Genomic DNA, 26,472 nt, shown 5'->3' with positions numbered 1-26,472 from the left:
GCAACTACCCTCCTGGGTACCAGGTTACTGTCAACTCCATGTCAGTGCGTTTCCACATATCCATCTTCACTCTCTCCTCAAACTCAGACTGACTGTCCACTGTCTGCCCCTCCCACCTGGTTAACTAGTGGACTGGACTGGCTCCACCTCTAGGCAGCCATCCATTGGTCCGACCCTAACCTTGCACCATTGTATAGGGGATTGTTGGGGAAGACTGGGATTACCTGGAGTTTTTGTGTGTTACCGACACTGGTCTTCCGGGGCCCTAAGGGGTAGGCCCTGCATCCTGGTGAGGATGCAGAACCTTGTAGCTCCCTGGTGGCTTCAGAGGCGCTCCATTCATACGTGTCATCCTGTTAGCAGACCCAGCTTTAATAAATACTCTTTTGCCCATACTTCCCGTAAGTAGTGGCTAACATCACAAAAGCAAAGCTGGATGCACTTTCCTATATTGAGAGCCACTGCAAAGCAATGTATACCATGCAGTGGACGTTTGTTTACAGAGGGCCCCTATGGTGGATGAATGCCTTGGCACATCTACTGCCAGGCACATGCCTCCTGATTGTATACACTTGATAATGACCACAAACGACCACAAACGAACTGTTCCCCCAAGACTAACCTGAAATGCATAAGCAGATATTATTCCTATGACCCTGTTATATTTTTAGTATAACTGGATTAAAAACTGGACTATCCAAGTCATGCAATCTTTATTCATAAAATCCAATTCAATTTTTTTGTTTTGACAATATTGTTTATATTTTTGTTTATTACAGGGTGTTTATGGTCCTAAGGCATATATTGCTACTCAAGGTCCCCTGCCAAGTACTGTCACAGATTTCTGGAGAATGATCTGGGAATATAATACTGGGGTAAGAAAAGTACTTGTAATAAAAGCACAAGGCCTCATTCAGATGACAGACATTATATCTGTGATTTCCACAAATAGAACATATACCCTTAATAGTCTGTGGGGCTATTCACGTGTCTATGCTATTTTCCAGACTGTGCAAAAAGTCACCGACATATGTCCATTTTTGATCAGAGACACAAGACAAAAAACCTATACAAATTTATGAGTCTGTGAAAAATCAGACGGCTCACACTGACATCCATGTGCTATCCACGTACAGTACATTTTGCATTTCTTATCACTGATGATACACTGATGCTAAAAACTGATACACTGATGAAGATCAGATCCAGAACACTGATGAAAAATATTACATGTTTTTATTTACGAGAAAAATCAGTGACATCCAAATGAAGCCTAAAGTATTAAAATTAATATGAACAGTATTGATGGTAAACTGTGGATTACGTGTTGTAAAATTGACACTCATTATACCATATAATGTGGTAAATGAGAGTAAATGGCCAATATACACATCCATATTATCTGACCTCACTAGCGGCTGTATAATTGCATAACTTATAGAAAGCAATCTTCTGAAACCATTAGGTGGGTACACCTCCGAGGTACCATTTTATATATTTAACCCTAGAACGTACTTGGGGCCTCGCAGGCCTGCTAGGTTTTCTATGGTTGATTTCTATGGTTGCGCGTTCTAGGGTTAAAGGGAACCTGACAGGTGCAATATGCACCCAGAACCACAAGCAATTCTCTGTGCATATTGCTAATCCCTGCCTAACCGTCCCTGTATACACTAGCATAGATAAAGAGATCTTTAGAAAAAGTGTTTATAAAGATTCTTTATAATATGCTAATGAGCGAGGGCACTAGCCCCTGGGCGTTAGTTCCCCGGTCAGTCGCCCCTCATTAGCATGTTAGTACGCCCCTGTGAGTGTGCTATCATGCTAATGAATACGCAGCATCACAGGATGGTCACACTCACCTCTCCTCTGCCATTGCTGGATTTCGGCTCAGTGCGCATGACCCTGGAGTTTGGGTCATGTGCACTACTTCAGTGTGAAGCCAGGACGCGTATAACCAGCTTCATAGTGCGCTGGACCCAAACTCCGGGGTCATGCACACTGAGCCGAAATCCAGCGATGGCAGCAGAGAGGTGAGTGAGATCATCCTGTGACACTGCACGTTCATTAGCATGATAGCACACCCACAGGAGCGTACTAACATGCTAATGGGGGACGACTGGCAAGGGAAACTAACGCCCAGGGCGCTAGTCCCTTATTAGCATACGATACAAGATCTTTAGAATACTTTTTCTAAAGATCTCTTTATCTATGGTAGTGTATACTGGGACAGTAAGGCTACTTTCACACATCCGGTTTTTGCTCTGCGGCACAATATGGCACTCTGCAGAACAACCGCAACCATTTTTTTTGCCGCCGGTTGCGTTTTATTTTGCATAGACTTACATTAGTGCCATATTGTGCCGCATGGGCTTGCGTTCTGTCCGGTTTATGCCACATGCGGCAGATTTAGCTGATGCCGCGGCCGGATGGAACGTTGCTTGCAACGTTTTTTGCTCCGGCAAAACAAAAACGCATCGCACCGCATCCGGACGCTGCGGCGCATTTTCAATGCATGCCTATGGACGCCGGATGCGGCGCGATGCGGAAAAAATGCATCCAGCCGCCGCATGCGGTTTCTTCCACTGCGCATGCTCAGTAGCGTGCCGCAACCGGAAAAAAATGGACCGACCGCATGTAAAAACTTATGCAAAGGATGCGGTGTTTTCGCCGCATCCATTGCATAGGTTTCACAGCCGGATTGAGCCGCACTGCTCAAACCGGATGTGTGAAAGTAGCCTTAGACAGGGATTAGTAATATGCATCAAGAACTGCTCATGGTTCTGGGTGCATATTGGACCTGACAGGTTCCCATTAAAGGTCTTTGCATCTAAGCTCCTAACAGAGATAACGCCTTCCATTTAAAGCAGAAGCCAAGGAGACACAGTACATTTTTCTGCAAATTAGAGGGTACTATTTTTCCTGGCGGAGACCACCAGCTGGCAAAGTGAAACATATTGGCCAAGCAATGCTCCTTGGGAAAACAGAGAAGCAAATTAGAACGCTAGCTGTTTTGTTCCATCTATTAGAGGTATAAGTTAAAGGGAGTCTGCCAGCAAATTTTTGCTACCTCATCTGAGAGCAGCATAATGTAGGCAAATACATCCTGAATCTAACAATGTATCACTTAATTTACTGGGTGCAGCTGTTCTGATGTAATCAAAAATTTATTTTTTTTGTATGTGTGTCACCCAGGGCTATGGGGTACTCAGTCCCAGGCCGTATATTTACGGGGATGCTGTGTCACGGGTGAATGCTGGCCGTTGCCCGGTTCCGTGACCCTGGGGACACTTTTTAATGGGGAGTATTTACAGGGGAGATAAAAGTCATTGGTGTGACGCTCACCTGCGAGTTGCAGTTAAAATGATGGAACCGCCACTGCTGCATTGGTTATCCCTAGGGCTGGTGGTGATAGCAGCTGTGGAGGTAGGCCCTCCACAGGTAGGGCTGAACCCCGGAGATGTATGGTATACACTTTCACCGAAGAAGGGACGCACACCGTGGGTTGTAATTTAACAGTCTTTACTCACAGTTGGGCCCTTGGACGGCTGGTTCAGGTCGTTACTGCTGATGCCCCTGGATCAGTGGGTCAGTGAGGTCCGTGGAGGTCCCCTCACTGTGCAGATATTTTCCAGGCCACGTGAAGCTGATGCCTGACCTAGTTCCCTGTGCCCCATCGGTGCTCTGGTCCCAGTGGTACGTAGGTGTACCTACACTGGCGACCACTCTCCTGTGCCCCCTGGTCACCGTTACACGACCCAGCTCTAGGCACGTCTCTCTGCTTGAGTCTCTACTCTTGACTTCTCACTGTCCCCTCCCACCAGGCTGTCTAGTCCCCTGGACTGGCTCCGCCCTCTAGGTGGCCATCCCTTTATTGTCTGACTAGCCAATTACCGCTGGTGTGGAGTGGAAACTGGGATTTTGGTGTGTGCAGATGTCACTAGCACTGGTGTTCCAGGTCCCTGGGGGTAGGCCCTGCATCCTGGTGAGGATGCACTACCTAGTAGTGCCCTGAGTGGTTCAGAGTCGCTAGACATGTAGCAGAGCATTGTTATGAACTATAGCTGGCATTGGGAGGAGTGAGGAGTGGATATTTGTATCTGAAGGGAGTGGCTGTAGCTGAGGTTAGAACTACGTGTTCGATCACTGTAGGATAGAAATGAACCTTAATCCCTTCAGTACTTGATTGAATTAAATACATTCCAGCTCAGGGTAAAGCAGATCTGCGATCAACAATGCACTGTGACCTTGTGATCCCACATTCCCCCAACATCATATCAGGCTGTGACACACTCATGACTTTTATCTCACACGTTTTATCTTGTAAGCAAATCAGTTAAAGAGGTATTCCAATGCCAGTATTTTCTATGGATAAAACTCTTTTTATTCACTGCATATAAATAATGGAGGCTGTTGGGAATGGCAGCAAGCAGACATTTTTACAATTCATAAAGAACTGATAAAGATGGTATATTGTTAAATATCCTTGTTCACTTTTCATTATACCATGAATATACCATTTTATTCAATTTATACCATTCAGTTTATACCATTTTATTTAATTTATATTATTCATTATACCATGAATAATATAAATCTCCTGAAACCAAAATACTGTCCTTATACATATATGTATCATATTTGTATCTACTGTGTAGATATATATATATATATATATATAATATATAATATACATATATATTTATTTTTTTCTTTTTGCTTTCCAGATAATTGTCATGGCCTGTATGGAGTTTGAAATGGGGAAAGTAAGTTTAAAAGCCAATAGATTATAATTTTCTTCTCTCTCATCGTTAAACTTTATATCTTGTTCATAAATTCTTATTCGTACATAATACCCCCAACTCCCCCCCAAACAACTAAATAAAAGTGTTTCCTCCACATCTAGAAAAAGTGTGAACGTTATTGGGCAGAAGTAGGATGTGACGTGTTACAGTGCGGACCATTCTCTGTTACATGTGTAAGTATTATTATCACTATTTTAGTGATTTGCACAAGCAGCAATCTGTAATGTGTCCATCCTTTTAATTATCCTTCCTTGTTCCTTAGACTAAAGAGGAGAAGAAGATGGATTATGTTATCAGGCTATTGGCCGTGACATATGGGAATGTAAGAGCTATAGGATTTTTTTCTGCATAGATGCATTGTATAAGCACACCTTTTTATTGTCTTGAAGCAGATCTATCACTAGAACAATCATCTAAGGGTACCTTCACACTTAGCGATGCAGCAGCGATCCGACCAGCGATCTGACCTGGTCAGGATCGCTGCTGCATCGCTACATGGTCGCTGGTGAGCTGTCAAACAGGCAGATCTCACCAGCGACCAGTGAACAGCCCCCAGCCAGCAGCGACGTGCAAGCGACGCTGCGCTTGCACGGAGCCGCCGTCTGGAAGCTGCGGAGACTGGTAACTAAGGTAAACATCGGGTATGGTTACCCGATGTTTACATTAGTTACCAGTGTGAGCAGGGAGCAGGGAGCCGCGCACACTGAGCGCTGGCTCCTTGCTCTCCTAGCTACAGTACACATCGGGTTAATTAACCCGATGTGTAATGCAGCTACATGTGCAGAGAGCAGGGAGCCGCGCACACTGCTTAGCGCTGGCTCCTTGCTCTCCTAGCTGCTGTACACATCGGGTTAATTAACCCGATGTGTACAGCAGCTACATGTGCAGAGAGCCGGAGCCGGCAGCACAGGCAGCGTGAGAGCTGCAGAGGCTGGTAACTAAGGTAAATATCGGGTAACCACCTTGGTTACCCGATGTTTATCTTGGATACAGCTTACCTCAGCTGTCAGACGCCGGCTCCTGCTCCCTGCTCGCTTCATTTGTCGCTCTCTTGCTGTCACACACAGCGATCTGTGTGTCACAGCAGGAGAGCGGCTTTGAAGAAAACGAACCAGGGCTGTGTGTAACGAGCAGCGATCTCGCAGCAGGGGCCAGATCGCTGCTCAGTGTCGCACACAGCGAGATTGCTAATGAGGTCACTGCTGCGTCACAAAAAGCGTGACTCAGCAGCGATCTCGGCAGCGAGCTCGCTGTGTGTGAAGCACCCCTAAGATCACAAACATAATGTCAAGTTCATTAACTCCTTAAAGCACCACTCTAGTGTTTTTTTCTTTATTACACCTCCGGAGTGCTGCTCCATCAGTCTTTAGTGATTTGTGATTTGCCGACAGCTCCATTGTTTGCTGGAGGTCACAACTCAATGTAAGTCTAGGAGACCAGCTGAAGCACCGGACAGGTGCGAAACGGCCGTCGTCTGCCACATACGGCGTGCACTCCTTCTCCCCACCAGCCCTCTCCACACATGTAACCTCCACCATTGAATAAACGGCACTATGCACAGCAAAAAAACGGTGAGTGCTATATCTTTTCTATGTTCATGCTGAATGACAACTGACATATATATATGCACCCCGGTCTTGCTTTGTTTTTGGCCTCTGGACAAGAGTTTTTTCTCCTATTGGACATAGTGCGTGCTGGGTAGTGCCCTGGAACCTCTTCTCAATTTTTGTAAGTCTAGGAGAGCCTCGCTCTGGCTCTCATAGAGTTGCATTGAGTGCTTGTGATGTAATGTCAGACTTCCAGTAAGTCAAAAGTTACAGTCACAAGATGGCACCACGGGACCGGAGAAAAGTTGAAGACAGTGGCAGGTGATGATATGACAGGGGCAGGGGGCTTAGGTTTAAAGCACCACTGCAGCCCTGAAACCCCCCTCCACCCCCCTGGAGTGGTGTTTTAAAGAGGCCAATTTAGCATATTAAACTGGCCACATCATTAAATAGTGGCTGCAGTGCTGAATAGAGTATAGTTTATATTGTTTCATTTCTCCTCTCTGTTGTGCAGATAGTGTAAAGTTAGGATTCTAATGCATGCATGCTAAACTAGTGAAAAGCCCTGTTTAAGCAATAACTCGCTTTTGATTTTTCTGACACTTTTTCCAAGTGCCATAACTTTTTTCATTTTTTTGGCTATTTACCTGTATGAGAGCTTTTATGTGGGATGAGTTGACTTTAATCACAGGATTGAATTTACAATATATTGAACTGAATAAAAAACAATAAGCTAAGTGGACTGAAATAGCGAAAATACCATTATTTATTTATTATTTATTTTTATCTTTTTTTCATTGATAGACTTGTGTTAGGGCTTTTTTTGTGTTTTGAACTGTACATTTTATTGATACATACACCATTTTGATTGCTTTTTGTTGACTTTATTGGGGGAAAGAATAGTGACCAAAAAACTACAATTCTGATGTTTACATTTTTGCTTCTTAACCGTGTTTATGGCATACAGCAAATCACTTAAAGGGAATCTGTCACCAGGTTCTTGCTCCATCATCCGAGAGCAGGATAATGTAGAGACAGAGACCCTGATGCCAGCGATGTGTCATTTACTCAACTGTTTGTTGTCTTTTTGATAAAATCAATGTTTCCTCTGCTGCAGATCTAACAGTTATACAGAGCTCATGAATATGCGGATTACCTGGTAGCACACCACGTAGTCCTCTAATGATAATCTACTTCTGATTAAACAGTGATTTTATCAAAACTACACTAAGCAGCTCAGTAAGTGACACATTGCTGGAATCAGGCTATCTGCCCCTACGTTATGCTGCTCTCAGATTAGGTGACAAAACCTGGTGACAGTGTCAGGCTACCACTGGGTGGTGCCTACATTCAGGGAGGAAAACTATACCTGAGTGTAATACTACGGAAGCCCACCAGAGGTCACCAAACTAAACGTCAAAGTAGTCAATCAGAAAAGGGTCAATGCCGTGATGTCATTTCTGAACCAGGGAGCACAACTAGCCACAGTCAAGAACAGAGCTGAGGAGAGACTTCATAGGAGAGACACCAGGGAGGGCAGAAGACCAGGGAACTAGGGAACACAGAGGAAAGACTGGGCAGGACAGATGGAGGCCGGAACAAGAAGGAAAAGTGGAGGTCAGGCAGGGCTGGAGGGACGGAGGTCAGGCAGGTTAGGCGGGATGGAGGTCAGACAGAGCAACTGTACCGGGGGTAGAAGAGAAACAGAGCAGAGCACTCTCACATGAGTAGCACGACGCCAAGCCAGAAATATCACTGGAGCCCAAATATGGCGGCGTGACCCCGGGAATGAGGCCACGCCATACAGGCTCCTCCGCAGAGAAATAATTCCTGGAACAGATACCTGCACTGCAGCGGCAGAGCCATACAGGATTCATGACTGACAGATTCCCTTTAAGTCTATTTCTTATGTGTTGATCAAGTAAATAAACCATTGTATTCTGCTTCACGTGTTTCACATGGGGATAGGACGGGCATAGGAGTGTGGCGCCCCTGACCTGGTCAGGCACCACTGAGTACTGCACCCATGCTGGGGACAGTACAACACAGGTAATCCAGAAGGCTGACCGGGGTGTGGAACACAGGCGCATAGTGATCAGGTCTCACACATGTACCCATGAGAGGACCCCTGGGGATCCCAGGAGGGGGCAAAGCCTTGACCTTCACTGGAATAGTGGAGGGGGCCAAAAGCCTCCATCTCCTCTCAAGGGGTGTGGTGGAGAGTCTGGTTGCTAGGTGGCGTAGGCAGGCACAAAAGGGAAAAGAGAAGGAGGAGTAAACAGTCTAGAGTCTGCAGCAGAGTGTGGAGGAGTGAGCAGCAGGAAAGTGAAGCTCAGACAGGAGCAGCAGTGAAGGTCCCAGATGTGAGTCAGTTAGAAGAGAACTCCATAGGGCTCGGTGAGGAGCAGACCTGTGGGGCTGTTGCTGTCTAACAGCGCCCGCGCAGTGGCTACTGACGGGGGAGAACGGTCAACTAGGAGTGCTACCTGAAAGCCAGCTTCAGCTAGAGAGAAAGCACGGAGTGGGAAGTAAGGAGACTGCTAGAGAGCACCAGGCCCAACCGGGCGGCAGATCCCGAAGCGAAGATAGATCCAGCTTTCTTCTGCTAAACCTGCCGGTGTGGGGCTCTCAAAGCCCACACCACAACACCACAAAAGCCGCAGCCACGTAACCGCAGTGAGGGCCCATAGGTCACAGGAGGCAAGCAGCTGGAGTGGCCTGGTCCGGGGAACAAGCAAACGGCAAACAAAAGGGGGAGAGAGGCTGCAGCATCTTCCCTGGGTGACCCCCATAGGGACTCAAAGTCGGGGTCACCCCAAACCACCAAGGGCTAAGGAAGGCGAGTCAGTAGTCACCCTCATAAAGTCAGCCTGAAGGATACCTGGTTCCCATCTGGTTCATCCCAGCTACGCCCGGGCTACTCACCCTGCCATCAAATGTGAGTAAAGCCCTTGAAAGACAGCTCTGCCTGTGTGAGTCATTCTGCGACTTGTGGTACTACAAACCTACATCGGGCCCTGGGGCTTGCCTCACTCTCAGGAGGCTATTCCAACTAACTGCACATACCATCAGCCCCAGGCGACCCTCAACCTGCAGTGGCGGTCCCTACTGACCGCAATACTGAGAGTGGCGTCACGACAAGAAGAAGATCTCCTACCTGTGACCAGATCCAGCTACGTGGAGTCCCTGAAGGTATGCACCGATACTACACCTGCGGGGCTTCACAGGAGCTTTGCCTATTCCATCAGCAGGGGGTGTCAGCTATACGGTATATTATAATTCATTCTGCAAAGAAAAGCGCTCATATGTCTTGGCTGATGGGAAAATCAATCCATTTTTTATTTACTCTGGCTATTTGGAAACAATCCTCAATCAGAGCCTGGTCAATATTGTATGCTATTTCAGCGCCTCATTGCTTCTCTGATGCAGGAGATACGAATAGTTTACCAAATTCATTACAAGAACTGGCCTGATCATGATGTCCCCTCTTCAGTGAAGCACATCTTAGAAATGATACAGGACATTCGTCTTCTCCAAAAAGATGACAGCCCGCCAATATGTATCCATTGCAGGTAAGGAAAGCGTGATTTCTATACGAAAGTGTTTCCAGCATCAGGTTATAGCTCCTGGATGTAAAAATGTAGAGTTTATTTAGTGATGTATATAGGGCATTTAGTAAAGACATGTAGAGTATAGGAAAATTCAGTTACTTTGTTTCCATCAGGTTCCCATTGTTTTTATATAACCATAAAAAAGTGATTATTTTTTAAATAATATTACCTATCTAGTGGAAACTATTATATCTTTACTATCATTTTCTGTTTAATGGAAAAGAGCTATATGACGACATTGAAGAACGTCAAGCAGTTCACCACAATTGTATATGACTCGCGAAGATGATGAATTATTGGAGCTGCTGCGCCACCTACGTCCAGATTACTATAACTGCAGGCTAAAACATCGATCATTATCGTCTGATTAAACATTAATCTCTATGAAAAATATATCTGATTGCTTCATTTGTTATGTGTTGTTACATTTAGTGCTGGCTGTGGGCGGACTGGCGTCATTTGCACCATTGATTACATATGGAGACTTCTTAAAGATCAGGTAGGATTGGTCATTTCATAATTTGGAGACAGACAGATGTTTCAGTGTATTTAAAACACATTTTAATATTGTCTCTCAATTTAGATTATTCCAGTTAATTTCAGCATTTATTCTATTATCCAAGAAATGAGAACGCAAAGGTCTTCTCTAGTCCAGACCAAGGTATGTACTTAATCATTAGAATCAATGTTTTACTGTAAATGCTATCCTTACGTCGAAAACCACTTTAAAGAGGACCTATCAGTTGTGAAAAAAACACAAGAAGTGACGGCAGATGAAATTCTAAGATTTTACTCAACTATATGACATTTTGTTATCTGCTGATTTGTCTCGGATTTACAGAGACACGGGATTTAGTTCCACTTATACAGAGTGAGCTCAAAATCTGATCCAATTGGGATGTTTTATTTGGGAAAGGGGGTTTCAATGTAGCACCTGAATGCTTAGATCAGCAGGATTTAGGATGAACTTGTCAATTTGTCAAAGCAATTATCTATTAAATACCATGAGAGATCAGATTATTTTTCTTATAAATTATGCTAAACAGAATGACAAACATTGTGAATCATTTCGTAAGTTTGTCCCAAAGTGCAGTGAATCAGTGAAACGCAAATCAGGCGAAAATTGTCTCCTTTTCAACCAAGAGCCTGAAACTGACGATTGCAATTTATCATGAATGTATTGAGAGAGGACACAGCTGTTTGTAAAGGGTTAATCTGCTAATAGGAGGACACATCAGCTTGTAAAGGATTAATTTGAGCCTCTTTCTATATACTGCTTATGAAAATTATGAGAGGAAAAGAAATTTGCACTGATGAGAGGCCACACCCACACCGAGTGTCTGCAAATAGAGATTCTGGTTTGACTTTATTCTGTCATGAGGCAAGGTTCACAAGGTTCACATAAGGATAAATATTCACTTTTAGGATTGCTAATACCACTAGATGGCACTAGAGTTCAAGTCCTCTTCATCTCTCAAGAGGCAGTTTGCATATTTCATTTCCCAGAGAAGCACTGCATGGCCTATAAGTCTCCTTACACTTGAATGTCATTCTCCACAAGGCGAGATGTTACCCCTTAGACTATACACTGCACAGACACAGTAGCAGCCAAACTACTCAGAGAAGGCTACAGAATTTACCTGTACTGATGCTCCTATGTTATACAGGGAATATTCTGATTTTATATTACTACATTCAGCATGAAGTAAAGATATTCTGCATTATTTACGTGCTGCACTGTAAACGAACACAATGGTATCCCCCAGCTCAGAACAGAAACCCATTCTCTGCTTTTAGATAGTGAGATTCCTGACTTGAGCTTGCTTTAGTCTCCTTTTCTTAACGGGCCAGAGCATTTCTCACTAAATCAGTGAGGCAATGTATATGTAACTCATTTTCTTAATTATATATATTTGAGAAAGGTATAAATGTTATTATTCTTTTACGATATGTTTCCCAGGAGGTGATAGGTTCTCTTTAAATGGGGTTGTCCAGTACTCAGACAACAACCTTTTTAAGCCGCCTGTTTGCCCCATTAAAGTAAGAACACTGATACTCACCTCTGGTTCCAGCACTCCCTCTCCCGGGGCTTACGTTGCATTCTTACATAATTTGAGCTCTTCAGCCCAATCAGCTCTGGCATCACTCTCCACGCCTTCAGGTAAATCAATAATCAAGAGAAAGTCAGAGCTGCGGATGACTGCCTACTTCCTCTTGATTGTCTTCCTCTCGTTGGCAAGATCTGACAGTAGTTGAATGTGTATGTGGGAGTTTTCAGATTCCCGATGAAATTGCAAATGTAGGAAAAAATGAGAATATAATATTAATAGTATTAAAGCCCCACGCCAGCCTTTTTTTCTTTAATGTTGAAGTGGTGTTTTAAATCTAAGGCCCTGCGCACTGTCATATTCACCTTCTGGCGGCTTCATTGTTTTTTGGCACTGCTCTGATCCCATGGCGTCATCTTATGCCTGTGACGTCTGACTGGCTGGAAGTCACAAGTTACGTCATAAAGTCTCAATGCAAGTCTATGAGAGCCAGAATGAGGTCAGAACGAGGCTCTAATAGAGTTATATTGATTTATGAACTCTGGCATTCTCCATGAAACCCTGGAACTGCTGACAGGTCATAAATGACAGAAGACCCTCTGGAGCAACTCTACAAAAAAGATGAAGATGCCATAAGGTGAGTATAATGGGAGCAGGAGATATATACGTAAATCACCAGTACGGTGGTGCAATAAAAAAAATGCTGTGCTACTTTAAAAACTACATAATGACTAAGAATAACACTATAGATAGAATTCAATAACTTGACAGAGTTAACAATATATAATCATACATGGTTTGGTTTGTAATATTTTCCAGGAACAGTATGAGCTTGTCTACAATGCAGTGATTCATCTATTCAAAAAAGAACTTGAGATGATGAATGTGATATCAGGCGATGAGGAGAATATGGTAAGTGTCTTGCCTAGCAAAAATCGTTGGTCATGTATATCTATATCTAGCTGATATATTATGTGCTCCTAGCATAACGACAATACACTTGGCTTGTATCCCACCTATATAAAGCATAGACGATGCAGTAGAATAAGATAAAGGCATGTTGCCTTGGAAGTAAGGAGTTACCTTATACTGTGTATACATTGAACTAAAGTATAAAGCACCCTAAACAATGAAAATGAGTAATTAAATAGATTTCATATCTGATGAGGATATATATCAGAATAGTATTTTAAAACCTTTGGAAAAATGTTATCAATCTCTATCTATATAGGCTAATTGACAGCTCCTCAGTGTTCCTCCTCCCTGCTGCTGATGATATCTCGTGATGCTTAGTACAAGCTGCAGCTGTCAGTCAGGCTACATTGGAGCAGATTAAATACACTTGGCCTCATGAGCTCTTTCACTCTTTAGCTCATTTTAATGTCAAGATCAGACAACTATTCTGATATGGATTTTAAAAATAAGTACACCAGTCTCATTAGGTGTAAGAGATTAATTTAATGCATTTAGTTTGTATTGTAAAATCTGGTGAAAGAGACACTTTAAATGGTGTGCACCTCTTACTAAATGTAGTTCTAGATCTATGCAGGATATTGTTGAGTTGTGTATCAAGATTAATTAATATTGGTGTTAAAGGAAACCTGACAGGTCCCCCATGTCCTTCATATAACCAACAATTGTATATTGCTTACTAAATGACCTGCCTAACCAGCTGTTTTAGGGTTTGACACTTAAACACATTTAAAAAAGTATTTTTAAACTCCTTTTTTCACAGTCAAACTAGGTTTTTGACTAGTCGATGGGGCGTTGGTTTCCCTAGACTAGTCATCCCCCTTTGTATGTTATCACGCTCTTGTGAAAGAGTCATTGTCAACACTCTAGAAATCTTAGATTTCTTTACCCATGTCATTGCACCTCGGAAGCCGAGTGTATCTTTCCCCACTAAAGAGGAGCACTAGCAAAGTCTGGAAGAGAAGAAGGTGGCTCATATCCACACAGGACTCAAAGATTAGCCACCAGAACAAGTTTTCTTTGCTTCCGGATATGCGCAGTGCTCCAATGATACCGGGAATCATACACAATGAAGCAATGATGTGGGTAATGAAAGCAGCTAGCGTGCGCTAGATTTGCAAAGAGCTGGCGATAACGATCTTGCAAATCAGGTTATCATGCCCACAGCAGTGTGATAACATGTTAATAGGGACGACTAGTCTGAAGACACCAACGCACATCAACTAGTCAAAAGCCTAATTTGTATATGAAAAAAGAGTTTAACAAGTTCTAGTTTGGTCTAATCTGACCACATGACCTTTTCCCATGGCTCTTTTGGATCATCCAGATGGTCATTGGTGAACTTCAAACGAGCCTGGACATGTGCTGGCGTGAACAAGGGGACTTAGAGTGCCCTGAAGGATTTTAATCCATTATGGTATAGTGTGTTACTAACGTAAATCTTTGAGACTGTGGTCCCAGCTCTCTTCAGGTCATTGACCAGGTTCTGTGTAGTTCTTGACTGATTCCTGACCTTTCTCAGAATCATCCTTACCAGACAAGGCGAGATCTTTTATGTAGCCCCAGACCAAGTAAGATTGACAGTCATCTTGTGTTTCTTCCATTTTCTAATAATTTCTGATAATTGCCCCAACTGTTGTTGCCTTTTCATCTGTCACATCTCTACCAGAGTCGTCTTCTGCTGCAATCACCAGACGCCGCCACATCACTACTGTGGGTGGCGCTGGGGACGTGGGAGCAGTCAGTGGCTCTGCTGTGTGCAGGTTCTGGGTTTCACTAGGACCTGCAGTACCACTGGTTGACTGTGGTGGTATGTGCATTCCAGCTGAGTAGTTACCTTTCAGCTAGGGCCAATGGGAAGGCACCACACCCCTCTTATGCTTTCTCTCTTCTGTTGGCAGGTGCCAGATATAGTTCTGTAATTCCCTGCTAGACTCTGGTTCCTTGCTGTTGTTTGTATTCCCGTGTATTGAACTTAGCTTGATTAGCTGACCACTCTTCTGCCTGCCGTTCCTGTTCTTCACTGCTAGATCAAGATTTGACCCTTAGCTTGTTTGCCCGACCACTCTTCTGCCTGCCGTTTCTGTACTTTGTTGCTAGTTCCAGTTTTGACTCTTAGCTTGATATCTGACCACTCTCCCTCCTGACGATTTTTGTCCCTGTTCTCCCTTCTGGATTTGACCCTGCCTGGTTACTGCTCTTCTCAGGACCACAGTCTTCCGCGGGCAGCGATCACCTAGGCCCTGTCGTTATTGCAAATCCCTGTATTGGGGTTAAAGGGTTGTGGGGTCTGGGTTCCTGCTTTGTGGACGGTTGCCTCTATTCACCTGTTTCACCGATCCTGAGTCTGTGGCTCCAGGCAGGCATCACATCATCAAGCTGCTTGCCTATTGCCCTGTAATTCATTGCAGCATTATTAAGGTCTACAATTTTGTTCCTAGTGTCCTTAGCTCTTTGTTCTGGTCATGGTGTAGAGGTCTGAGTGTGATTGATTGAGTGTGTGGACAAGTCGTTTATACAGGTAAAAGGGGTTCAAACAGGTGCAATTAATAGAGGTAATAAGTGCAGAGTAGGAAGGCGTCTTAAAAAAAAATAACAGGTATGTGAGAGTCCGAATTTTCACTGGTTGGTAGGGGATCAAATAATTATTTAATGCAATAATACGCAAATTAGTTATTTAAAAATCATACAATGTGATTTTCTGGATTTTTTTTTATTTTGTCAGTCACAGTTGAAGTGTATGATAAAAATTACAGACCTATCCATTCTTTGTAGGTGGGAAACTTGCAAAATCGTCAGTGTATCAAATTTTTTTTAAATTTTTTTACCTACTGTGCATTGTACTTCATGTTAGTGGTACATTTTGGTTGAATGATTTGTGTTTCTGAAAATATCAAAAATGTGACACAAAATTAAGAAATGTGGCAATTTTCAAACCCTTAATTTTTGTGCCCTTAAGTCATGTGTAAAAATGCTAGGTACCTGCAGATTAGAGTTGAGCGCGGTTCGAGGTTCTCCAGTTCTAGGCTCGAGTGATTTTGGGGCCTGTTCTAGATCGAACTAGAACTCGAGCTTTTTGCAAAAGCTCGATAGTTCTAGAAACGTTCGAGAACGGTTTTAGCAGCAAAAAACAACTAATTCCTAGCTGGCTTTCCGCTGTAATAGTGTAAGTCACTCTGTGACTCACACTATTATGACATTTCAGTGTATAGTGTGCGTGAACAGCGCCTTCAGATCACTGCTGTTTGTATAATGGCGATCGCCATTTTTTTTTTTTTTCCTTGTCTTCCTTCCCTAAGCGCGCGCGTCTTGTGGGGCGGGCCAGCATGTCAGCCAATCCCAGACACACACACAGCTAAGTGGACTTTTAGCCAGAGAAGCAACGGCATGTGTGATAGGATGTCCATGTCACATGTCCCTGCATTATAAAACCGGACATTTTCCTCCAGGACGCCATTATCTCTTCTGCGTCCTTGGTGTCAGACATCACTGGCGCAGCTCCGTCCTGAGTCCTATCGCTGATACAGCTGTATGCGCTCCATACACAGCGCTGGACAGCATAGGGATAGCACTTTCCATCAGTCCTTTTAAGGGCTCGTACCGGCAGGGTCAGAGCCATAGGTGACAGGTCCTGAAAACAGCGACAGCGTCTGTGTAGCAAAGGTCAGGGATTTCCTCCCTGCATTTCCCTATTAGGAGGGAATAGAAAGGCAGGCTTCCTTTCCTCTACCCAGAGCCCCACAATCCTGGCACTGTACCCTCCTGTCCCCTGCACACTCCAACTCATTATAACTAAGCCATTATACTAGCAAACACTCAGTGTACCTAGTGGCATCCTAAACGTGGCTATTGGACTTTGCTATAGTCCCACTAGTGCAAAGACATTTGCAGCACCTCTGCCTGCATTGCACACTCCAACTCATTATAACTAAGCCATTATACTAGCAAACACTCAGTGTACCTAGTGGCATCCTAAACGTGGCTATTGGACTTTTGTCTAGTCACACTAGTGCAAAGACATTTGCAGCACCTCTGCCTGCATTGCACACTCCAACTCATTATAACTAAGCCATTATACTAGCAAACACTCAGTGTACCTAGTGGCATCCTAAACGTGGCTATTGGACTTTTGTCTAGTCACACTAGTGCAAAGACATTTGCAGCACCTCTGCCTGCATTGCACACTCCAACTCATTATAACTAAGCCATTATACTAGCAAACACTCAGTGTACCTAGTGGCATCCTAAACGTGGCTATTGGACTTTTGTCTAGTCACACTAGTGCAAAGACATTTGCAGCACCTCTGCCTGCATTGCACACTCCAACTCATTATAACTAAGCCATTATACTAGCAAACACTCAGTGTACCTAGTGGCATCCTAAACGTGGCTATAGGACATTTGTCTAGTCACACTAGTGCAAAGACATTTGCAGCACCTCTGCCTGCATTGCACACTCCAACTCATTATAACTAAGCCATTATACTAGCAAACACTCAGTGTACCTAGTGGCATCCTAAACGTGGCTATTGGACATTTGTCTAGTCACACTAGTGCAAAGACATTTGCAGCACCTCTGCCTGCATGGCACACTCCAACTCATTATAACTAAGCCATTATACTAGCAAACACTCAGTGTACCTAGTGGCATCCTAAACGTGGCTATTGGACGTTTGTCTAGTCACACTAGTGCAAAGACATTTGCAGCACCTCTGCCTGCATGGCACACTCCAACTCATTATAACTAAGCCATTATACTAGCAAACACTCAGTGTACCTAGTGGCATCCTAAACATGGCTATTGGACTTTTGTCTAGTCACACTAGTGCAAAGACATTTGCAGCACCTCTGCCTGCATTGCACACTCCAACTCATTATAACTAAGCCATTATACTAGCAAACACTCAGTGTACCTAGTGGCATTCTAAACGTGGCTATTGGACATTTGTCTAGTCACACTAGTGCAAAGACATTTGCAGCACCTCTGCCTGCATTGCACACTCCAACTTATTATAACTAAGCCATTATACTAGCAAACACTCAGTGTACCTAGTGGCATCCTAAACGTGGCTATTGGACTTTTGTCTAGTCACACTAGTGCAAAGACATTTGCAGCACCTCTGCCTGCATTGCACACTCCAACTCATTATAACTAAGCCATTATACTAGCAAACACTCAGTGTACCTAGTGGCATCCTAAACGTGGCTATTGGACTTTGCTATAGTCCCACTAGTGCAAAGACATTTGCAGCACCTCTGCCTGCATGGCACACTCCAACTCATTATAACTAAGCCATTATACTAGCAAACACTCAGTGTACCTAGTGGCATCCTAAACGTGGCTATTGGACATTTGTCTAGTCACACTAGTGCAAAGACATTTGCAGCACCTCTGCCTGCATGGCACACTCCAACTCATTATAACTAAGCCATTATACTAGCAAACACTCAGTGTACCTAGTGGCATCCTAAACGTGGCTATTGGACGTTTGTCTAGTCACACTAGTGCAAAGACATTTGCAGCACCTCTGCCTGCATGGCACACTCCAACTCATTATAACTAAGCCATTATACTAGCAAACACTCAGTGTACCTAGTGGCATCCTAAACATGGCTATTGGACTTTTGTCTAGTCACACTAGTGCAAAGACATTTGCAGCACCTCTGCCTGCATTGCACACTCCAACTCATTATAACTAAGCCATTATACTAGCAAACACTCAGTGTACCTAGTGGCATTCTAAACGTGGCTATTGGACATTTGTCTAGTCACACTAGTGCAAAGACATTTGCAGCACCTCTGCCTGCATTGCACACTCCAACTTATTATAACTAAGCCATTATACTAGCAAACACTCAGTGTACCTAGTGGCATCCTAAACGTGGCTATTTGACTTTTGTCTAGTCACACTAGTGCAAAGACATTTGCAGCACCTCTGCCTGCATTGCACACTCCAACTCATTATAACTAAGCCATTATACTAGCAAACACTCAGTGTACCTAGTGGCATCCTAAACGTGGCTATTGGACTTTTGTCTAGTCACACTAGTGCAAAGACATTTGCAGCACCTCTGCCTGCATTGCACACTCCAACTCATTATAACTAAGCCATTATACTAGCAAACACTCAGTGTACCTAGTGGCATCCTAAACGTGGCTATTGGACATTTGTCTAGTCACACTAGTGCAAAGACATTTGCAGCACCTCTGCCTGCATTGCACACTCCAACTCATTATAACTAAGCCATTATACTAGCAAACACTCAGTGTACCTAGTGGCATCCTAAACGTGGCTATTGGACTTTTGTCTAGTCACACTAGTGCAAAGACATTTGCAGCACCTCTGCCTGCATTGCACACTCCAACTCATTATAACTAAGCCATTATACTAGCAAACACTCAGTGTACCTAGTGGCATCCTAAACGTGGCTATTGGACTTTGCTATAGTCCCACTAGTGCAAAGACATTTGCAGCACCTCTGCCTGCATTGCACACTCCAACTCATTATAACTAAGCCATTATACTAGCAAACACTCAGTGTACCTAGTGGCATCCTAAACGTGGCTATTGGACATTTGTCTAGTCACACTAGTGCAAACACATTTGCAGCACCTCTGCCTGCATTGCACACTCCAACTCATTATAACTAAGCCATTATACTAGCAAACACTCAGTGTACCTAGTGGCATCCTAAACGTGGCTATTGGACTTTTGTCTAGTCACACTAGTGCAAAGACATTTGCAGCACCTCTGCCTGCATGGCACACTCCAACTCATTATAACTAAGCCATTATACTAGCAAACACTCAGTGTACCTAGTGGCATCCTAAACGTGGCTATTGGACATTTGTCTAGTCACACTAGTGCAAAGACATTTGCAGCACCTCTGCCTGCATTGCACACTCCAACTCATTATAACTAAGCCATTATACTAGCAAACACTCAGTGTACCTAGTGGCATCCTAAACGTGGCTATTGGACATTTGTCTAGTCACACTAGTGCAAAGACATTTGCAGCACCTCTGCCTGCATTGCACACTCCAACTCATTATAACTAAGCCATTATACTAGCAAACACTCAGTGTACCTAGTGGCATCCTAAACGTGGCTATTGGACTTTTGTCTAGTCACACTAGTGCAAAGACATTTGCAGCACCTCTGCCTGCATTGCACACTCAAACTCATTATAACTAAGCCATTATACTAGCAAACACTCAGTGTACCTAGTGGCATCCTAAACGTGGCTATAGGACATTTGTCTAGTCACACTAGTGCAAAGACATTTGCAGCACCTCTGCCTGCATTGCACACTCCAACTCATTATAACTAAGCCATTATACTAGCAAACACTCAGTGTACCTAGTGGCATCCTAAACGTGGCTATTGGACTTTGCTATAGTCCCACTAGTGCAAAGACATTTGCAGCACCTCTGCCTGCATGGCACACTCCAACTCATTATAACTAAGCCATTATACTAGCAAACACTCAGTGTACCTAGTGGCATCCTAAACGTGGCTATTGGACTTTTGTCTAGTCACACTAGTGCAAAGACATTTGCAGCACCTCTGCCTGCATTGCACACTCCAACTCATTATAACTAAGCCATTATACTAGCAAACACTCAGTGTACCTAGTGGCATCCAAAACGTGGCTATTGGACATTTGTCTAGTCACACTAGTGCAAAGACATTTGCAGCACCTCTGCCTGCATGGCACACTCCAACTCATTATAACTAAGCCATTATACTAGCAAACACTCAGTGTACCTAGTGGCATCCTAAACGTGGCTATTGGACTTTAGTCTAGTCACACTAGTGCAAAGACATTTACAGCACCTCTGCCTGCATGGCACACTCCAACTCATTATAACTAAGCCATTATACTAGCAAACACTCAGTGTACCTAGTGGCATCCTAAACGTGGCTATTGGACTTTTGTCTAGTCACACTAGTGCAAAGACATTTGCAGCACCTCTGCCTGCATTGCACACTCCAACTCATTATAACTAAGCCATTATACTAGCAAACACTCAGTGTACCTAGTGGCATCCTAAACGTGGCTATTGGACATTTGTCTAGTCACACTAGTGAAAAGACATTTGCAGCACCTCTGCCTGCATTGCACACTCCAACTCATTATAACTAAGCCATTATACTAGCAAACACTCAGTGTACCTAGTGGCATCCTAAACGTGGCTATTGGACTTTTCTCTAGTCACACTAGTGCAAAGACATTTGCAGCACCTCTGCCTGCATGGCACACTCCAACTCATTATAACTAAGCCATTATACTAGCAAACACTTAGTGTACCTAGTGGCATCCTAAACGTGGCTATTGGACATTTGTCTAGTCACACTAGTGCAAAGACATTTGCAGCACCTCTGCCTGCATTGCACACTCCAACTCATTATAACTAAGCCATTATACTAGCAAACACTCAGTGTACCTAGTGGCATCCTAAACGTGGCTATTGGACTTTTGTCTAGTCACACTAGTGCAAAGACATTTGCAGCACCTCTGCCTGCATTGCACACTCCAACTCATTATAACTAAGCCATTATACTAGCAAACACTCAGTGTACCTAGTGGCATCCTAAACGTGGCTATTGGACATTTGTCTAGTCACACTAGTGCAAAGACATTTGCAGCACCTCTGCCTGCATTGCACACTCCAACTCATTATAACTAAGCCATTATACTAGCAAACACTCAGTGTACCTAGTGGCATCCTAAACGTGGCTATTGGACTTTTGTCTAGTCACACTAGTGCAAAGACATTTGCAGCACCTCTGCCTGCATTGCACACTCCAACTCATTATAACTAAGCCATTATACTAGCAAACACTCAGTGTACCTAGTGGCATCCTAAACGTGGCTATTGGACTTTGCTATAGTCCCACTAGTGCAAAGACATTTGCAGCACCTCTGCCTGCATGGCACACTCCAACTCATTATAACTAAGCCATTATACTAGCAAACACTCAGTGTACCTAGTGGCATCCTAAACGTGGCTATTGGACTTTTGTCTAGTCACACTAGTGCAAAGACATTTGCAGCACCTCTGCCTGCATTGCACACTCCAACTCATTATAACTAAGCCATTATACTAGCAAACACTCAGTGTACCTAGTGGCATCCAAAACGTGGCTATTGGACATTTGTCTAGTCACACTAGTGCAAAGACATTTGCAGCACCTCTGCCTGCATGGCACACTCCAACTCATTATAACTAAGCCATTATACTAGCAAACACTCAGTGTACCTAGTGGCATCCAAAACGTGGCTATTGGACATTTGTCTAGTCACACTAGTGCAAAGACATTTGCAGCACCTCTGCCTGCATGGCACACTCCAACTCATTATAACTAAGCCATTATACTAGCAAACACTCAGTGTACCTAGTGGCATCCTAAACGTGGCTATTGGACATTTGTCTAGTCACACTAGTGCAAAGACATTTGCAGCACCTTTGCCTGCATTGCACACTCCAACTCATTATAACTAAGCCATTATACTAGCAAACACTCAGTGTACCTAGTGGCATCCTAAACGTGGCTATTGGACTTTTGTCTAGTCACACTAGTGCAAAGACATTTGCAGCACCTCTGCCTGCATTGCACACTCCAACTCATTATAACTAAGCCATTATACTAGCAAACACTCAGTGTACCTAGTGGCATCCTAAACGTGGCTATTGGACATTTGTCTAGTCACACTAGTGCAAAGACATTTGCAGCACCTCTGCCTGCATTGCACACTCCAACTTATTATAACTAAGCCATTATACTAGCAAACACTCAGTGTACCTAGTGGCATCCTAAACGTGGCTATTGGACTTTTGTCTAGTCACACTAGTGCAAAGACATTTGCAGCACCTCTGCCTGCATTGCACACTCCAACTCATTATAACTAAGCCATTATACTAGCAAACACTCAGTGTACCTAGTGGCATCCTAAACGTGGCTATTGGACTTTTGTCTAGTCACACTAGTGCAAAGACATTTGCAGCACCTCTGCCTGCATTGCACACTCCAACTCATTATAACTAAGCCATTATACTAGCAAACACTCAGTGTACCTAGTGGCATCCTAAACGTGGCTATAGGACATTTGTCTAGTCACACTAGTGCAAAGACATTTGCAGCACCTCTGCCTGCATTGCACACTCCAACTCATTATAACTAAGCCATTATACTAGCAAACACTCAGTGTACCTAGTGGCATCCTAAACGTGGCTATTGGACTTTGCTATAGTCCCACTAGTGCAAAGACATTTGCAGCACCTCTGCCTGCATGGCACACTCCAACTCATTATAACTAAGCCATTATACTAGCAAACACTCAGTGTACCTAGTGGCATCCTAAACGTGGCTATTGGACTTTTGTCTAGTCACACTAGTGCAAAGACATTTGCAGCACCTCTGCCTGCATTGCACACTCCAACTCATTATAACTAAGCCATTATACTAGCAAACACTCAGTGTACCTAGTGGCATCCAAAACGTGGCTATTGGACATTTGTCTAGTCACACTAGTGCAAAGACATTTGCAGCACCTCTGCCTGCATGGCACACTCCAACTCATTATAACTAAGCCATTATACTAGCAAACACTCAGTGTACCTAGTGGCATCCTAAACGTGGCTATTGGACTTTGCTATAGTCCCACTAGTGCAAAGACATTTGCAGCACCTCTGCCTGCATTGCACACTCCAACTCATTATAACTAAGCCATTATACTAGCAAACACTCAGTGTACCTAGTGGCATCCTAAACGTGGCTATTGGACATTTGTCTAGTCACACTAGTGCAAAGACATTTGCAGCACCTCTGCCTGCATGGCACACTCCAACTCATTATAACTAAGCCATTATACTAGCAAACACTCAGTGTACCTAGTGGCATCCTAAACGTGGCTATTGGACATTTGTCTAGTCACACTAGTGCAAAGACATTTGCAGCACCTCTGCCTGCATTGCACACTCCAACTCATTATAACTAAGCCATTATACTAGCAAACACTCAGTGTACCTAGTGGCATCCTAAACGTGGCTATTGGACTTTTCTCTAGTCACACTAGTGCAAAGACATTTGCAGCACCTCTGCCTGCATGGCACACTCCAACTCATTATAACTAAGCCATTATACTAGCAAACACTTAGTGTACCTAGTGGCATCCTAAACGTGGCTATTGGACATTTGTCTAGTCACACTAGTGCAAAGACATTTGCAGCACCTCTGCCTGCATTGCACACTCCAACTCATTATAACTAAGCCATTATACTAGCAAACACTCAGTGTACCTAGTGGCATCCTAAACGTGGCTATTGGACTTTTGTCTAGTCACACTAGTGCAAAGACATTTGCAGCACCTCTGCCTGCATTGCACACTCCAACTCATTATAACTAAGCCATTATACTAGCAAACACTCAGTGTACCTAGTGGCATCCTAAACGTGGCTATTGGACATTTGTCTAGTCACACTAGTGCAAAGACATTTGCAGCACCTCTGCCTGCATTGCACACTCCAACTCATTATAACTAAGCCATTATACTAGCAAACACTCAGTGTACCTAGTGGCATCCTAAACGTGGCTATTGGACTTTTGTCTAGTCACACTAGTGCAAAGACATTTGCAGCACCTCTGCCTGCATTGCACACTCCAACTCATTATAACTAAGCCATTATACTAGCAAACACTCAGTGTACCTAGTGGCATCCTAAACGTGGCTATTGGACATTTGTCTAGTCACACTAGTGCAAAGACATTTGCAGCACCTCTGCCTGCATTGCACACTCCAACTTATTATAACTAAGCCATTATACTAGCAAACACTCAGTGTACCTAGTGGCATCCTAAACGTGGCTATTGGACTTTTGTCTAGTCACACTAGTGCAAAGACATTTGCAGCACCTCTGCCTGCATTGCACACTCCAACTCATTATAACTAAGCCATTATACTAGCAAACACTCAGTGTACCTAGTGGCATCCTAAACGTGGCTATTGGACTTTTGTCTAGTCACACTAGTGCAAAGACATTTGCAGCACCTCTGCCTGCATTGCACACTCCAACTCATTATAACTAAGCCATTATACTAGCAAACACTCAGTGTACCTAGTGGCATCCTAAACGTGGCTATAGGACATTTGTCTAGTCACACTAGTGCAAAGACATTTGCAGCACCTCTGCCTGCATTGCACACTCCAACTCATTATAACTAAGCCATTATACTAGCAAACACTCTGTGTACCTAGTGGCATCCTAAACGTGGCTATTGGACTTTGCTATAGTCCCACTAGTGCAAAGACATTTGCAGCACCTCTGCCTGCATGGCACACTCCAACTCATTATAACTAAGCCATTATACTAGCAAACACTCAGTGTACCTAGTGGCATCCTAAACGTGGCTATTGGACTTTTGTCTAGTCACACTAGTGCAAAGACATTTGCAGCACCTCTGCCTGCATTGCACACTCCAACTCATTATAACTAAGCCATTATACTAGCAAACACTCAGTGTACCTAGTGGCATCCAAAACGTGGCTATTGGACATTTGTCTAGTCACACTAGTGCAAAGACATTTGCAGCACCTCTGCCTGCATGGCACACTCCAACTCATTATAACTAAGCCATTATACTAGCAAACACTCAGTGTACCTAGTGGCATCCAAAACGTGGCTATTGGACATTTGTCTAGTCACACTAGTGCAAAGACATTTGCAGCACCTCTGCCTGCATGGCACACTCCAACTCATTATAACTAAGCCATTATACTAGCAAACACTCAGTGTACCTAGTGGCATCCTAAACGTGGCTATTGGACATTTGTCTAGTCACACTAGTGCAAAGACATTTGCAGCACCTTTGCCTGCATTGCACACTCCAACTCATTATAACTAAGCCATTATACTAGCAAACACTCAGTGTACCTAGTGGCATCCTAAACGTGGCTATTGGACTTTTGTCTAGTCACACTAGTGCAAAGACATTTGCAGCACCTCTGCCTGCATTGCACACTCCAACTCATTATAACTAAGCCATTATACTAGCAAACACTCAGTGTACCTAGTGGCATCCTAAACGTGGCTATTGGACATTTGTCTAGTCACACTAGTGCAAAGACATTTGCAGCACCTCTGCCTGCATTGCACACTCCAACTTATTATAACTAAGCCATTATACTAGCAAACACTCAGTGTACCTAGTGGCATCCTAAACGTGGCTATTGGACTTTTGTCTAGTCACACTAGTGCAAAGACATTTGCAGCACCTCTGCCTGCATTGCACACTCCAACTCATTATAACTAAGCCATTATACTAGCAAACACTCAGTGTACCTAGTGGCATCCTAAACGTGGCTATTGGACTTTTGTCTAGTCACACTAGTGCAAAGACATTTGCAGCACCTCTGCCTGCATTGCACACTCCAACTCATTATAACTAAGCCATTATACTAGCAAACACTCAGTGTACCTAGTGGCATC

General features: G+C 43.7%; 1 protein-coding gene across 1 annotated transcript in view; it reads left to right on the top strand.

Moving 5' to 3' along the window:
• The window catches only part of PTPN22 (protein tyrosine phosphatase non-receptor type 22), a 202,840-nt gene that overhangs the window by 100,575 nt on the left and 75,793 nt on the right, over positions 1-26,472 (top strand). Inside the window, exons 4-11 of the mRNA XM_075335601.1 lie at positions 780-875; positions 4,725-4,763; positions 4,904-4,975; positions 5,065-5,124; positions 9,779-9,921; positions 10,393-10,459; positions 10,544-10,621; positions 12,828-12,920. Of these exons, the coding sequence (XP_075191716.1) occupies positions 780-875; positions 4,725-4,763; positions 4,904-4,975; positions 5,065-5,124; positions 9,779-9,921; positions 10,393-10,459; positions 10,544-10,621; positions 12,828-12,920 (648 nt within the window). The remainder of the gene's footprint in view (positions 1-779; positions 876-4,724; positions 4,764-4,903; positions 4,976-5,064; positions 5,125-9,778; positions 9,922-10,392; positions 10,460-10,543; positions 10,622-12,827; positions 12,921-26,472) is intronic.

This window comes from Anomaloglossus baeobatrachus, chromosome 2, assembly GCF_048569485.1.
Source record: "Anomaloglossus baeobatrachus isolate aAnoBae1 chromosome 2, aAnoBae1.hap1, whole genome shotgun sequence".
NCBI classification, from domain to species: Eukaryota; Metazoa; Chordata; class Amphibia; order Anura; family Aromobatidae; genus Anomaloglossus; species Anomaloglossus baeobatrachus.
Note: the sequence above shows the minus strand (reverse complement) of the source record. Positions and strands in the feature narration are given on the sequence as shown.